At 37.9% G+C, this 15,484-nt stretch overlaps 1 protein-coding gene across 11 annotated transcripts in view; it reads right to left on the bottom strand.

Moving 5' to 3' along the window:
• epb41l3a (erythrocyte membrane protein band 4.1-like 3a) overlaps positions 1 to 15,484 on the bottom strand; it is a 56,398-nt gene that overhangs the window by 7,548 nt on the left and 33,366 nt on the right. For 5 of the 11 annotated variants that reach the window (XM_084399392.1, XM_084399383.1, XM_084399390.1 and 2 more), the window contains 6 exons: positions 12,293 to 12,504; positions 11,461 to 11,508; positions 9,759 to 9,794; positions 7,920 to 8,108; positions 6,345 to 6,503; positions 1,168 to 1,266 (listed from right to left, as the gene is read on the bottom strand). In XM_084399392.1, the coding sequence (XP_084255518.1) occupies positions 1,168 to 1,266; positions 6,345 to 6,503; positions 7,920 to 8,108; positions 9,759 to 9,794; positions 11,461 to 11,508; positions 12,293 to 12,504 (743 nt within the window). Of the gene's footprint in view, positions 1 to 1,167; positions 1,267 to 5,301; positions 6,184 to 6,344; positions 6,504 to 7,919; positions 8,109 to 8,513; positions 8,580 to 9,758; positions 9,795 to 11,460; positions 11,509 to 12,292; positions 12,505 to 13,970; positions 14,031 to 15,484 lie in introns of all 11 variants that reach the window. The other 6 variants (XM_084399389.1, XM_084399388.1, XM_084399387.1 and 3 more) reach the window with 3 other exon arrangements.

Genomic DNA, 15,484 nt, shown 5'->3' with positions numbered 1-15,484 from the left:
TGATCGGCTCGTTTAACAGAAATGCAGGACTAACTAATAAAACGACAAAAGCACAACACAAAATTACTAAAACTGAAAATAAAATAAAAACCTTTAAATAAATATTATTATTATTATTATAAATAATTAGTTTATAACATTAATAAATAAATACTATAATATATTATTATTTATTCATATTTTATATATATATATATATAATTATTATTTATTAATATAAATTATTGTGTTATTTTATAGTTTGTTAAATAATAAGACAATTAATACTAATACATTTTATAATATACTACTGTATTTATTAATATTAATTATCTTATCATTAATAATAATTAATATAATTAATTAATATGATCATATTATTTATTTGTTAATATACATTATTTAATTTTTCTAATTTGTTAAATAATAAGATCATTAGTGCTAATAAATTCTATAATATGTTATAGTATTTATTAATACTAATTATTGTATTATTTATAATTATTAATATAATTAATTAACATTACAGTATTACTTATAATACTTAATTATTATTTATTAATATTGTTTTGTGTGCTTTTTTCATTTTATTATTATAATTTAGCTTATTTTATTTATTAGCTTTTTATTTCAGTTTGAATTTCCTAAACTATGTTGCCTTGGCAATAATCTGAAATAAGTTTAAGCTGAAGCACTAAAATAATTAACTGGAAATAAATAAATAATACAAATATAACTTAAATAAAAATAAATATTTTATTTAGCTTTTTATTTCAGGTTTAGTTACAGTAATTTTACTACTTTAACCCTAATATTTATATTTGATTTTACTTCAGATTTATTTAAATGACCGAAGACGCTTTTAGTAGTTTTAGTTAACAATCACAACTCTGCTCGCATGCAACAGGTCAGTTCAATTTATATTTGTAAAGTGCTTTCCATAATAAATATTGATCTAAACCTCGAGAATCTGCTTTTCGCTGCGATTCAATCTAACAAACGCAGGAATCGTGTCTTTAACCAATGACCCCGAAGAGAGATGAGAGAGAGATGGGCTGAAATGACGTCATGTCTGACGGAGACCGACGGATAAATGGCCTTAATCTGTGCATTTATCACGTGCAGTTAAACACACCAACACAGGCTCAGAGCGGCTGATCTCAGTGTGTGTTAATGTGAAGTCTAGACCTTGTGTAAAGCGAGCGCAGACGAAGGCGGAGTCCAGCTGCGAGTCGACTGCAAGAGCGCCGTGAGCTCAGGAGACATCTCATCAAAACTGGGCTTCGGCTGAACACAGAGAGACACACAGCGTTAAAGCACACACACACACATGCATGATGAGTTCAGATCGCACACGCACAAGAGCATTCTGGGTATTTGAGGAGAGTGAAGGGTCTGTCGTTTAGGGTTTTTTCATAAGGCTGCACTGCATATGCATTGTGCAAAGAATAAGATAATTAGGAATAAAAATGCATGCAGATTCTGAGCCAAGCATGCAAACGGTGGTCGAGCAGATTCATTTGGTCAGGGCAGATGTTATGGTTATGATAAGTAGTAATGTTATTTATAATGTTTTGCCAGTAGGTGGCGCTGCTAACACACTGATGCTGAGGGACAATCACACCTACAGAGGTTTGTGTCAATTCCCTAAAGTTCTGCAGGAATAAAACCTCGTAGTGTTTCATTAGTCTTGGTCTGAAAATCGGAGCTGATTTTCAATCTTAGATTGTAGACTTTAAGAAAGAGTAAAATCAACACTAAAAAAAAAAAAAATGAAAATGGAGAAGAGATAAAAGTATTTTGCAAACATCCGGTAATAACTTTAACACTATAAACGTAGATTTTTTTTTTTTTTTTTAATACAGCAAAGAACAAATATTTGTTGGTGGGTCAGAAAAAAAGTTTGTTTTCCCTTTGAATTAAGTAGATTCTTTTTTCTTGTTTTACACTCACTCCATTTTCCATTCATTTCGCTTCTCAAGGAAGAGTAAATGTTTAGATATTTGTACTGGAAAAGACAAAAAAGAACTTTTGCAGTGAAGTTATTCCAGTGTTATGATGATATTTGGCCAGCAGGTGGCGTCATCACCAAAGACACTGCAGCAAAACTTCAGCGTTTTTACAGACTTGGCCCCTAATGAATAATCAAACAACTGACTAAATTAAATGTTTGCATTGGTAAACAGCATTTCTGATGATGAGGATTATAAAACAATCTTTAACACACTGACCAAAGTTAGTAGAAGATGCATAAGTTCCACAGTTATTAAGATGAATGAAAACACACATTCGTGTACAATGAAGACCTTCAGCAGCCGTTTCACTCATGATCGATGAAGATCACACAGATAACAGAAACATGTTCTGAACATTCAGCTTTTTAAATGTTTTAAAAGCAGGTTATGTGAACGTTAAGGAAACATTCAATTGTAACATTCTTCAAACATTAAGGAATGTTACTTTTGAATGAACATTCTAAAACAATCAGTTACATTCAAAAACTTCCAACTGAAATGTTTCAGCAAAACGTTCCATGATTAATGCATGTTTTTGTTCTAACGTTTGGAGAACATTCTTAAAGACCGGGGGCCAGTTGCATAAACTTAGCAACTATGTTAAGACTGTGTCTTAAGAACTAGTTTGACCAACTTGCAGTTAACCAATGGGTAATCAATCTAACTTTTCCAATTCAAATTAGACCGATCTACCATCTTATGTAAATGACTTTTTAAAAAGTTATGACCAGTCTTGAAGAAAAAATGTAGGTGACTAACTTTTAAGACTAGTCTAAGCAGTTGATGCAACCGAACACAGATAACGTTTGTTCATAACTTTGCCAGAACGTTCTCTGTTAGCTGTGACTCTCTTATGAATAAAACCCACATTTCCAGCAACAGCCAGAGTGCAAAACAAAGATGCAGCCGTTCCTTCAGTCGTGACTAAAAGCAAAGCAACGGCAATCCCGAAAATAAAGGGAGAAATAAAAGTGGATGAAGGAAACAAGGTTCCTGCTCTAAGAAAAGAAGGAATAAAGAATGCGACAGCAAATTCCAGCCGGAGGGATTTGTGTCAAACGGCAGCCCAAAACAACAACACAAATCAAGAGTGTTTGAGAAGCTCTGGCTTCTGAGATAGTCTGTGTCAGAGATGTTCACAAGTCTTTCATCTGGAGTCCGAGTCAAGTCTGAAGTCTTTATCACTGGAGTCCGAGTCAAGTCTGGAGTCTTTATCACTGGAGTCCGAGTCAAGTCTGGAGTCTTTATCACTGGAGTCTTTATGGAGTACTGGACTCACTGGAGTCCAGTCTTTATCACTTAAGTCTGAAGTCTGGAGTCTTTTGTCACGAGTCAGAGTCAAGTCTTAAGTCTTTATCACTGGAGTCCAAGTCAAGTCTGGAGTCTTTATTACTGGAGTCCGAGCCAAGTCTGGAGTCTTTATCACTGGAGTCCGAGTCAAGTCTGAAGTCTTTATCACTGGAGTCCGAGTCAAGTCTGAAGTCTGGAGTCTTTTGTCACGAGTCCGAGTCAAGTCTGGAGTCTTTATCACTGGAGTCTTTATGGAGTACTGGGCTCACTGGACTCACTGGAGTCCAGTCTTTATCACTGGAGTCTGAGTCAAGTCTCAAGTCTTTATCACTGAGTCAAGACACTGAGTCAAGTGTGGAGTCTTTTGTCACGAGTCCGAGTCAAGTCTGAAGTCTGGAGTCTTTTGTCACAAGTTCAAGTCAAGTCTGGAGTCTTTATCACTGGAGTCCGAGTCAAGTCTGAAGTCTGGAGTCTTTTGTCACAAGTCTGAGTCAAGTCTGAAGTCTGGAGTCTTTTGTCACGAGTCCGAGTCAAGTCTGGAGTCTTTATCACTGGAGTCTTTATGGAGTACTGGACTCACTGGAGTCCAGTCTTTATCACTTAAGTCTGAAGTCTGGAGTCTTTTGTCACGAGTCCGAGTCAAGTCTCAAGTCTTTATCACTGGAGTCCGAGTCAAGTCTGGAGTCTTTATCACTGGAGTCCGAGTCAAGTCTGGAGTCTTTATCACTGGAGTCCGAGTCAAGTCTGAAGTCTGGAGTCTTTTGTCACAAGTCCGAGTCAAGTCTGAAGTCTTTATCACTGGAGTCTGAGTCAAGTCTCAAGTCTTTTGTCACAACTCCGAGTCAAATCTGAAGTCATTTCAGGTCGAGTCCTAGTCAAGTCTGAAGTCATTTCAGGTCGAGTCCAAATCAAGTCTGAAGTCATTTCAGGTCGAGTCCGAGTCAAGTCTGAAGTAATTTCAGGTCGAGTCCTAGTCAAGTCTGAAGTCTGGAGTCATTTCGGGTCGAGTCCTAGTCAAGTCTGGAGTCTTTATCACTGGAGTCTGATTCAAGTCTGCAGTCTGGAGTCTTTATCACTGGAGTCCGAGTCAAGTCTCAAGTCTTTATCACTGGAGTCTGAGTCAAGTCTCAAGTCTTTATCACTGGAGTCTGAGTCAAGTCTCGCCACACCGGGGTGGTGTGGCGCAATGGATAAGACACATGCCTTTGGTGTGAGAGACCCGGGTTCGAATCCACTGTGAGACACCAATGTGTCCCTGAGCAAGACACTTAACCCCTAGTTGCTCCAGAGGCGTGCGACCTCTGACATATATAGCAATTGTAAGTCGCTTTGGATAAAAGCGTCAGCTAAATGAATAAATGTAAATGTAAATGTAAGTCTCAAGTCTTTATCACTGGAGTCTGAGTCAAGTGTGGAGTCTTATGTCACGAGTCCGAGTCAAATCTGAAGTCATTTCGGGTCGAGTCCGAGTCAAGTCTGGAGTCATTTCAGATCGAGTCTGAGTCAAATCTGAAGTCACTTCGGGTCGAGTCCTAGTCAAGTCTGAAGTTATTTCAGGTCGAGTCCGAGTCAAGTCTGAAGTCAATTCGGGTCGGGTCCGAGTCAAGTCTGAAGTCTGGAGTCATTTCGGGTCGAGTCCTAGTCAAGTCTGGAGTCTTTATCACTGGAGTCCGATTCAAGTCTGAAGTCTGGAGTCTTTATCACTGGAGTCCGAGTCAAGTTTGAAGTCTTTATCACTGGAGTCCGAGTCAAGTCTCAAGGCTTTATCACTGGAGTCTGAGTCAAGTCTCAAGTCTTTATCACTGGAGTCTGAGTCAAGTGTGGAGTCTTATGTCACGAGTCCGAGTCAAGTCTGGAGTCATTTCAGATCGAGTCTGAGTCAAATCTGAAGTCATTTCAGGTCGAGTCTGAGTCGAGTCTGACGTCTATTAAAATGCGACTCGAGTGCGAGTCTCTAACTCGAGTGCCCATCTCTGGTCTGTGTTTGAGAAGCCAGGCCGAGGACGATATATCGTACCACTCTGGCTGTCGGGGAGGTTTTGGCGAGATATGGCAGTGCCGGAAATCTGAGCAAAGCTTCTCCGGGATCCTCGGCTTCTCCGACCTTCCTCACGGTGACGCTCTGAAACTCCACCGGCACGGGAATCACCTTGATGGAGGGTTTGGAAGTCGAGTCGGAAAACTGCTCGGAAGCTTCTTGAACTTTGCTGGGTTTGTCTTCTGGAGGATCGCCGGTCGATACGGTGCTCGTTGCGGCTATGAATCTGTAGCTGGCGGTGTGTTTCTTCGCCGGAACCTTCGGGGGGATTTTGGGTGGTGCTTTAGGAGGAACTTCTTCGGGAAACTTCTCTTTTGCTATCGTAGAAAACTTTTCTGGTACTTTCGGAGGAATTTTTTCCGCTATTTTTAGAGGAACCTCTTCTGTTTCTGGTCCAATTGAAGGAACTTGTTCTTGTATTATTGTAGAAACTTTTTCTGGTACTTTTGGAGCCATTTTCTTTGGAGGAGCCTTTTCTGTTTCTGGTACAATTGAAGGAACTTGTTCTTGTACTATCATAGAAACTTTTTCTGGTACTTTTGGAGCCATTTTCTTTGGAGGAGCCTTTTCTGTTTCTGGTACTATTGAAGAAACTTGTTCTTGTACTATCATAGAAACTTTTTCTGGTACTTTTGGAGCCATTTTCTTTGGAGGAACCTCTTCTGTTTCTGGTACTATTAGAGGAACTTGTTCTTGTACTATCATAGAAACCTTTTCCGGTACTTTTGGAGCCATTTTCTTTGGAGGAAACTCAACGGCTTTTTCTTGTACCTTTTCTGGTATCATTTGAGAAACCGTTCCTGGAACTTTATCTGGTTCAAACGGAGGAACCTTGTTTATAATGACCCACCCGTCAGACTCCTACATGTAACACACAAAGATCATGTTAGCTTGAGTAACAGCAGCGTTAGTCACGCCTGAGACACGCTGGACAAACGAACGCACACAACGACACACCATTCATTATGATCATGAACGTCTGATGAAGAGATCGGAGAGAATCGGATGAATGAATCACTCACCACATCAACCTTCCTGTCGTTCAGATCGTCTTGCGTCTCCAGCGATGCTGCCGCCACTTCCTGTAGGTCCTCCACCACTTCCTGTGTGTCCACCGCCACTTCCTGTTTGACCTCCACCGCCACTTCCTGTTTGACCTCCACCGCCACTTCCTGTTTGACCTCAAGGAAAAGAAACCAAAAGGATTCATAAATGATACAGCAGAGATCAATAAGCTTTAAGACTAGATCTTTCCAGACAACACAAGACTTTCTTCCCAGCATAAGAATCCTGTTTAATGACAGATTTGATAAACAGACAGACAGACAGATAGATAGATGGATAGATGGATGGATAGATAGATAGATAGATAGATAGATAGATAGATAGATAGATAGATAGATAGATAGATAGATAGATAGATAGATTTATAGTGATATATAACTTTATGACTCAATAAGTACATTGATACATTCTCTGCAAACAAGCATGATGAAAATTCTTCTTCTTAAGTGTATATACAGTAAATGTATAATTCAGAAGGATGTCAAGATATTTCTACAGAAAAACACTGATTACGATTGAGAACAGGACCTCTGCAGATGCTGTTTGGGTTTATGTAAGAAGCACATAATGATTTTCCCTGGTCTGAACTGCTTAGTGCAGATAAACGCTGGATCCATGAAAACACTCCAGCGGATGAACTCGGATTTTACTGCGGCCACAAAAACAAAATCAATTAGAGACTTTCTGTCAACGACAAATCGTCTGTCACTCTCGTTTAAAGCTGCTCTATTCAGATCCATGAACATCATCTCTTAACAAACATCCGTAATTACAGCAGTTTTCCACACAAAACACCGGCTGATCTCCAGTGTTGGGAATAACTCATTACAAGTAACTTGAGTTACGTAATCAGATTACTTTTTCAAGTAACTAGTAAAGTAATGCATTACTTTTAAAATGTACAACAAAATATCTGAGTTACTTTTTCAAATAAGTAACACTAGTTACTTTGTTTTTCCATTTATTGACTGACAGCTCTCCTGTCCTCATGTTGAGACAAATCGAAGTGCAGAGGCGTTGTGTGTGAACATGATGGTTATTGTAGCTCTAGACTAAATATGAGCATTTACTCATCTCACTTGCACACAAAAAAAAGATTCAATATTCCTCAAAATGAATAAAATCTGTGAAATGCAGAATCAGAATACTATGCAAACCTCCAATAACTAAATACCTAGCCCAGCCCAGGTGGAAATAAAGTAACGCAAAAGTAACGTAACGCATTACTTTTTAACTAAGTAACGCAATTAGTTTACTTTTTAAGGGAGTAATGCAATATTGTAACGCATTACTTTTCTAAAAAAGTAACTAAATAACGCAATTAGTTACTTTTAAGGGAGTAACGCAATATTGTAACGCATTACTGTTCTAAAAAAGTATCTAAGTAACGCAATTAGTTACTTTTTAAGGGAGTAACGCAATATTGTAACGCATTACTATTCTAAAAAAGTAACTAAGTAACGCAATTAGTTACTTTTAAGGGAGTAACGCAATATTGTAACACATTACTTTTCCAACACTGCTGATCTCACCTCGTCCGGCACAAGCGGCTCGATCATGGGAGCTTCATCCAGACGAGGCGATCGGAGCGGAGACGAGGACAGGCGCTTCTCCCACTCGGTCAGGCCTGTCCGATCCGCTCCTCCCTCCAGGAACGTCCTCTTCAGCTCGCTGATGTTCGTCTGATGCTTCACCAGCTCGTTGGGCGTATGCTCGATTTCCTGAAGAAACCCAGAGAGATTCATCCGTATTTCAGCTTTAACCATCTGAGGACTAGAGGAGGAACATCACAAACCTTCACACACGCAAAACAAAACATTACAACCAGTCTTTAATTCTATTTTCTTACGTTTTGCTTCCCCCATTCAAACAGATACATGTTAGATCTGCCACATGCACTGCAAACACACACAGCACTGATGACACACACACACACACACACACACACACACACACACACACACACACACACACACACACACACACACACACACACACACACACACGTTTGCTCAACTAAAAGGCTTAAAGTTAATTTCCAGTGAGTAAAACCGGCCTGCAAACAAACATTAGTGGCAGTAACTGAAGCGTCCAATTAAAACAGGTCCATGTGATGCTTTACCAACCTCTAACATCAGCGCACTGTGTCTGACAAACACATTCTCTCCTTTAATGCGCCTTATGAAACTGGGCTGAAGGGAAACAGATTCATCCATTCATTCATTACAGCCACAACCCATCTAACAGGGAATGTTCATGAAGATTACGTACGTTAAGATACAATGTTCTTTAATTAAAATCTATACACCTTGATCAACATTCTCAGAACATTTTCAGAACATGCTTATAATATTGCTGGAATGTTCTCATAATGCTGACAGAAATGTCCTTAACGCAACATTTTCGGAATGTCCTCATGATGTCATTCTTGGAATGTTACAAATAAACGTTCAAAGAATGTTACATTGTGAGAGAATGTTGTACTAACATTATTGGAAGCATTTGAAATAACGTTCTAATTGTGACGTAAGAATGTTTAGATATCTGTAGAGGAAAATAAGACAAAACACTGAGGAAGATCAGCACTTTTTGCAGTGATATACACTATATGATGACAGGGTTCGTACAGACACTAAAATTCCAGGACTTTTCAAGCACTACTTTTTAGTTTTTTTCAAGGACTACATACAATCAGAGATGCCATTTATCAAACAGTATCTTTCTTTATTATCTTTTAAATTCTAAAAAAGGTAAATAGATAAATAAAATTAAACTAAAATGGTAGAAATAAAGTATAGCAGATGCAGTGACTGCGGTAACTTTAACCATTGAAAGGATTCTATGACAAAGATATCGCTTTCCTTATTAAATCAGATTTTTTTCTGCCATGATTGACTTGAAGATTAAAAGCTGCATCATATACTTGGATATTTATATGAGCAATATCACACTCATAGCCATGCGAAATGCCTCTATATGTATATCTATATCAGACGAGCTGCAGCTTTAATTTTGTGTGAAAAAATTGTTTTATCAGTAACATTTTAAATAAATTTCCCAATAATCTTTCAATAATTCAAGCGCTTTCTTAAATACTTCTTCATAAAAATGGCTGTTTTCAAGGGTTTTCCAGGACTTACATTTAAAAACGTAATGAGAATGTTTAGAAATACCGGTACTAGATCACCACTGGATCGACCAATCAGAAGACAGAACCACACTTTAAAAAAATCTGCGGTAGGATTTACTTTGAAACAATTTTCACAAATAATGACAAAGAAACAGCAAGTAACACAAAGAATAAAACTAGAGGAAAACTGAAATAGTTTGTTCTTGTAAGATGTTTTAATATTTAGATGGTCAAATCTTACCAGTGTCTTCGCTTCAGATTCGTCCTCCTGATCCGACTGCACAAAAGACACAAAAAGCATGTGATATGATGACATAACGAAAACACATCAGAGAAAGAGACGGTTTGGGAGTCAAACTCATTAACACAACGGGCTTAATGTTTCCATCTCTACAAGAACAATTATGATTATTGGCCATTATCAGATTAAAGTTTAATAAGAACATCAACAACCCTGCCGTATCTTAATTAGCAATCTAATTACAGCAATCTTTCATTGCATACTTGTTTTTCTGCCACGCACAAGCCTTGCACATCTGTCATTATTAATATGTGCAGTTCATATGAATCCTGCTCTCTCGTATCACATATCAACAGTTTTAACAACGTCCAGGTAAAGTTATGAACAAACGTTCTTCCAGTAACGTTAACAGAACGTTTGTTCAAAGTTATCTGACCTTAAATAATGTTCTTGCACAAAAACATTATTTATACATCGTTGATGGAATGTTTTTTTTTCCTGTTGGACATTCATGTAACATTTTTTAAATGTAACAACTTGTTTCCGAGAACATTCAAAAGTAACATTCCATAATGTTTGAAGAACGATGCAATGGAATGTTTCCTTAAAGTGCGCATAACCAAAACAAATCTTTTAAGGCGAGACACAGCCTTTTTTTACTGATAGATTTTTGGATATTTGTCTTCAATAACACGTCTTCTTTCAGACTTGTGGTGAAAAAAAGTCAGAAATACACATTTAGGTCTTTATTTTACACACTGTGTCTGTTTGCGTCTGTAGATTTCTCAGAAATTCAACAAAAGTTGTCGTTCTTAATGAACCCGCTGCTCCGCGATCTCTGTCTGCTCCTGTCATCACACACACCGCTGGAAAGCTCTCTCTCTCCTGTACAATGCTGTCGGATCCAAATATGGTCATTTCCTTTTTATCAGCAACCAATCGTGAAAGTAAAAGGGCTGAATGCGCAATCTCATTGGCTGATGATAAATCTTTAAAGACTTTTCTCTCTGAAATCTCCACTTCAGCAGCACCGATACACACCACACTCTCCAGTCTTGTACCTAGTTATATTATGAAGACATTTACAGAGGGATTTGTAAATATATTATTCCTAGCCTGATTTATATAACATTTTATTCCAAAAAACATGGCGAAAATCATTTTTTTAAGCCTATTGACAGTATATTCAGATTTACAGGATAACAGAAGTAGATATCCATAAATCCCTGTCATTTTTTCCCATCTAATATGTGAACACAATGAAAAAATCATTTTTAACCTGGCTTTATCCAATACTCGGATTTCGTTTTTTTAAATATAGGCAAATTAGCGCATATTTAATTAGATATTGCCCGATTTGCATATTTAAACATTAAATTACAGAAAACTTGTAATACATATTTTTCTCATCTTAATGTAGGTAATCAACTGGGAAAGTTTCATGGTGATATCTGCTCGTTAAAAAAATGACCCTATTCACCTGTAGTGTCTCGCCTTAAACATTTAAAAAACTAGACATTTCCAACATTCAAAAATAAAGTTTTTTTAACACATATTTCTGTCATCCGGAGGATCTTGCCCTTGAGCCTGAAGTGAATGACATCATGTGTCCATCTCTGACGTCAGGAATAACGTCCGTCATTATTAATATGTGCTGTTGATTCTGAACTGGGATCAGATGAGAAACGGCGTGGACACAAACCTCGGTGGCCGTCAGATCTCCGTCTACAGCAGTGTCTGTGAAGTCAGTCTGTGATCCCGTGAAAGCGTGAACAGAGAGAGAAGCAGAGCGAGAGAACGAGGTGAAGGTTTATAATCACTCCATCTCCTCCATCAGTGAATGAACAGTCAAACACGAGACGGACATTAGCTGATGCCGTAACACAGGCGGTAGGGAACACTAACACAGCGACTCATTCGCCACATGTTAGAGTAATAATGTAGTGATGAAGACTCATGTTGGACATTCATCAGGTGCATCATGGGATTCTTTAAACACTAGTGTAGGAACATGTGATGAGACGCGTCACGATGCTCTGAATGCACAATTTACACGATCATTCAAAAGTTTTAAACGTGTTTGAAAGAGTCTCTTCTGCTCAAGGCTGCGTTTATTTGACCAAAAATACTGAAAAAATGTGAAATATTATTACAGCTGTTTTCCATGGGAATATACAGTAAAGTGTAATTTATTCCTGTGATCAAAGCTGAATTTTCAGCATCATTACTCCAGTCTTCAGTGTCACATGATCCTTCAGAAATCACTCTAATATGATGATTTGATGCTCATTTATGATTATTATCAGTGTTGGAAACAGAATCTTCAAAAGAACAGCGTTTACACTGTAACATGTTGTTTCTGTCACTCTGTCACGCATCCTTCATCTTTTGAACACTAGTGTATATTTGTAGCCCTTAGATCAAAAGCACGAGAACACATCTTCATCTGTGTGTTATGAGCTGTTAATGAGGATGATGAGGTTTGGATTAAACACCTGGTTTGTGGTTAAGATGAAGAATGAAGTGTTTCGTACCCGTGTGTCCAGGCGAGCAGGAGTCTGTGGGCTGGGCAGCGAGAGATCCGTGTTCTTCGTGGTTTCGTCCTCTTCCTCCAACACGACAACACTCTCCACACACACACACTCTTCCTCACGCGTCTCCTCCGCTTTCTTCTCCGGCGTCACTGTGGTGATGAGGTCACTCATGGCCATGCCTTTAGCGGTGCCGTACAACGCTGTGCCCATCTCTACACACACACACACACACACACACACACACACACACACACAGACACAGAGAGAGAGAGATTCAGTCCTGCATCTGCGTTCACTACAACAGTAAGACTGAACACTGACTGCATTATATTACTGAATTAAGACTGCAGAATTATGTTATCCTTTATCATTATTAATGCCTTTAATACACTCTTAGAAATAAAGGTTCTGAACGGGGTTATTCGCAGCCATGCCACAGAAGAACCACTTTTGGCTCCCCAGAGAAAGTTTGTAAAAAGAATCAAGGGCTGTCAAGTTATTAAAAATTGAAATCTAATTAAATTGCATGATTCATTAATCGAATTAATCACAAATTATTCACATCAATTTTGTCTGATAAATTACATACAAAAGCTCATGTAAAGTCATCATTGTGTTAGATGAGAAAAGCACTGAATATACTACAAAAATGTAGATTTAGAAATAAATACTGATTCAACATAGAATTTATTACACATAAACTTTTAAGGCTCCAATGCGGCATTCTGACTGTTTAATGCCACTCAGAAAAGAAATGATCCACTAAATATGAAACTTAAACCGCCAGTATCTTGCGGCAAGTCACTGTCTAAATGAGTGAGTCATTGAATCATTCATTCAACCAATTCATTCAAACGGCTGATTCATTCAGGAACAAGTGACCATCTTAATGAATGATTCACTGAATCAGTGACTCACTCGACTCGTTAGAGTCACTGCAGATTCAGATCCAGTAATGAAACACCGCCGTGTGTCGCTCGGAGACTCAGCGATTCTGCTGTGGCTTTGTTTGTTCGGAACTATTTTTATAAATATAAAACAGACAATAATGTTTCTAAAATGTAACTTATTGTTTATTGAACTGTTGTATAAAATCAGTATCACATTTGCAATCATGCAGATATTTGGGCAAAAGTCACTCTTGCTTGTGTGATACTGCTAGACTACATCATTTGATATAAATATTAGACAAAAAAACATTTAGCCGCAATTTTGCCCTCATTTCTTGAATTTTAGTGGCATTTTAACAGCACTTTAATAAAAATCTTTTTCAACTACAGTGGGACTATAGAGCATTTCCTTAAGCACAGGTCTTATAGTTTGCACAATGACAATAAAGTTGAATCTACTGTAAGTACAGCTCAGGGAAAATAAATGAAATGGTTTTGGCCCTTTTAACATCTAAAACTTTGCAAAGTCTTTATTTTTTATTTTTACATGTTTACAAAAGAGATGATGTAAGGTGTCTATGAGTTGATTGGATGGATGGACGCAGCCAGAGCATGTGCAAGATCATCACAGCCTCTGAAGCACAAGCCCGTCAGCGCATGCAAACACACACACACGCGTGATCACGGGAGATCAAACACACACACGCGTGATCAAACAAGCAGACGGAGCGTCGTCTGTGTCTACAAGCGTCTCGTTCTGAGGGTTTGATACAGAGAAACGTCTCTACCTGTTGGTCTAGTGCCATTTACATTGACTGTCGCTGTGTTGACTGGTGTACTCCGCTGAGCTGAGGAGATTCACACACACACACACACACACACACACACACACACACCAGCGTCTGAGCAAGCACAGTATCACAGACACTAGGGTCAATGGACAAATTTCTGGTCTTTAATAATGTTCTCTAAACGTTAGCACAAAAACGGTATTTATGGAATGTTTTTTCCTGAAATGTTGTGAAAACGTTTTTTTAACTGTTTCTAGAAGTTTTCGGAATGTTCAGAAAAAAACTGTTTTTTGAACATTTTGGAATGTTCATTTAAAAGTAACGTTGCCATGGTGATTGAGGAACGATAAAATGGAATGTTCGTTTTTGGAAAAGCATTTCTTTTTTTTAGCATTTTCAAAACGTGTTTTGAATATTCAGAGAACATCCAGAAATAATGTTTTTATCTCAACTTAATGGGAACGCTAACAAAACGTTTTTAGAACAGATTTTTTTATCAGCTTGGACTGTTCTTCATCATGTTTGTGTTTTAAAGGCACAATATGTAACTTTTTTTGCTTTAAAAATAGCAAAAATCACTATATCTATGTTATATATTTTTTTAGTTGTGTACTTACATCATCCCGACTGTTTCCAACAACTTTCAAACCAGGAGAAATGTGTACTTTAATTCGAAGACACGGACCGTTTCTTTATTTCCGTTTTGCCGCCGTTAATGTCTTCATATCCGCGTTGTCCCTGGTTTCCGCTCGTACTGCCATAGCAACCAGAGCCCTCTGATAGTAACCAAGGCGACAGACGTGGACAACTGTGTAGTTCGCAATGTCTGTCTGTCTGTCTGTCTGTCTGTCTGTCTGTCTGTCTGTCTGTCTATCTATCTGTCTGTCTGTCTGTCTGTCTGTCTGTCTGTCTATCTATCTATCTATCTATCTATCTATCTATCTATCTATCTATCTATCTGTCTGTCTGTCTGTCTGTCTGTCTATCTATTTGTCTGTCTATCTATCTATCTGTCTGTCTGTCTGTCTGTCTGTCTATCTATCTATTTGTCTGTCTATCTATCTATCTATCTATCTATCTATCTATCTATCTATCTATCTATCTATCTATCTATCTATCTGTCTATCTGTCTGTCTACTTATCTATCTGTCTATCTATCTGTCTATCTATCTATCTGTCTATCTATCTATCTGTCTATCTATCTCTGTCTATCTATCTATCTGTCTGTCTATGTCTGTCTGTCTGTCTGTCTGTCTGTCTGTCTGTCTGTCTACTTATCAATCTATCTATCTATCTATCTATCTATCTATCTATCTATCTATCTATCTATCTATCTGTCTGTCTATCTATCTATCTATCTATCTATCTGTCTGTCTATCTATCTGTCTATTTGTCTATCCATCTATCTGTCTGTCTGTCTGTCTGTCTGTCTGTCTATCTATCTATCTATCTATCTATCTATCTATCTATCTATCTCTCTGTCTGTCTATCTATCTATCTATCTATCTATC

Source organism: Rutilus rutilus (assembly GCF_951802725.1).
Source record: "Rutilus rutilus genome assembly, chromosome: 24".
Taxonomy (NCBI): Eukaryota; Metazoa; Chordata; class Actinopteri; order Cypriniformes; family Leuciscidae; genus Rutilus; species Rutilus rutilus.
The sequence above is the reverse complement of the archived record's forward strand: the minus strand, read 5'-3'. Positions and strand labels throughout refer to the sequence as shown.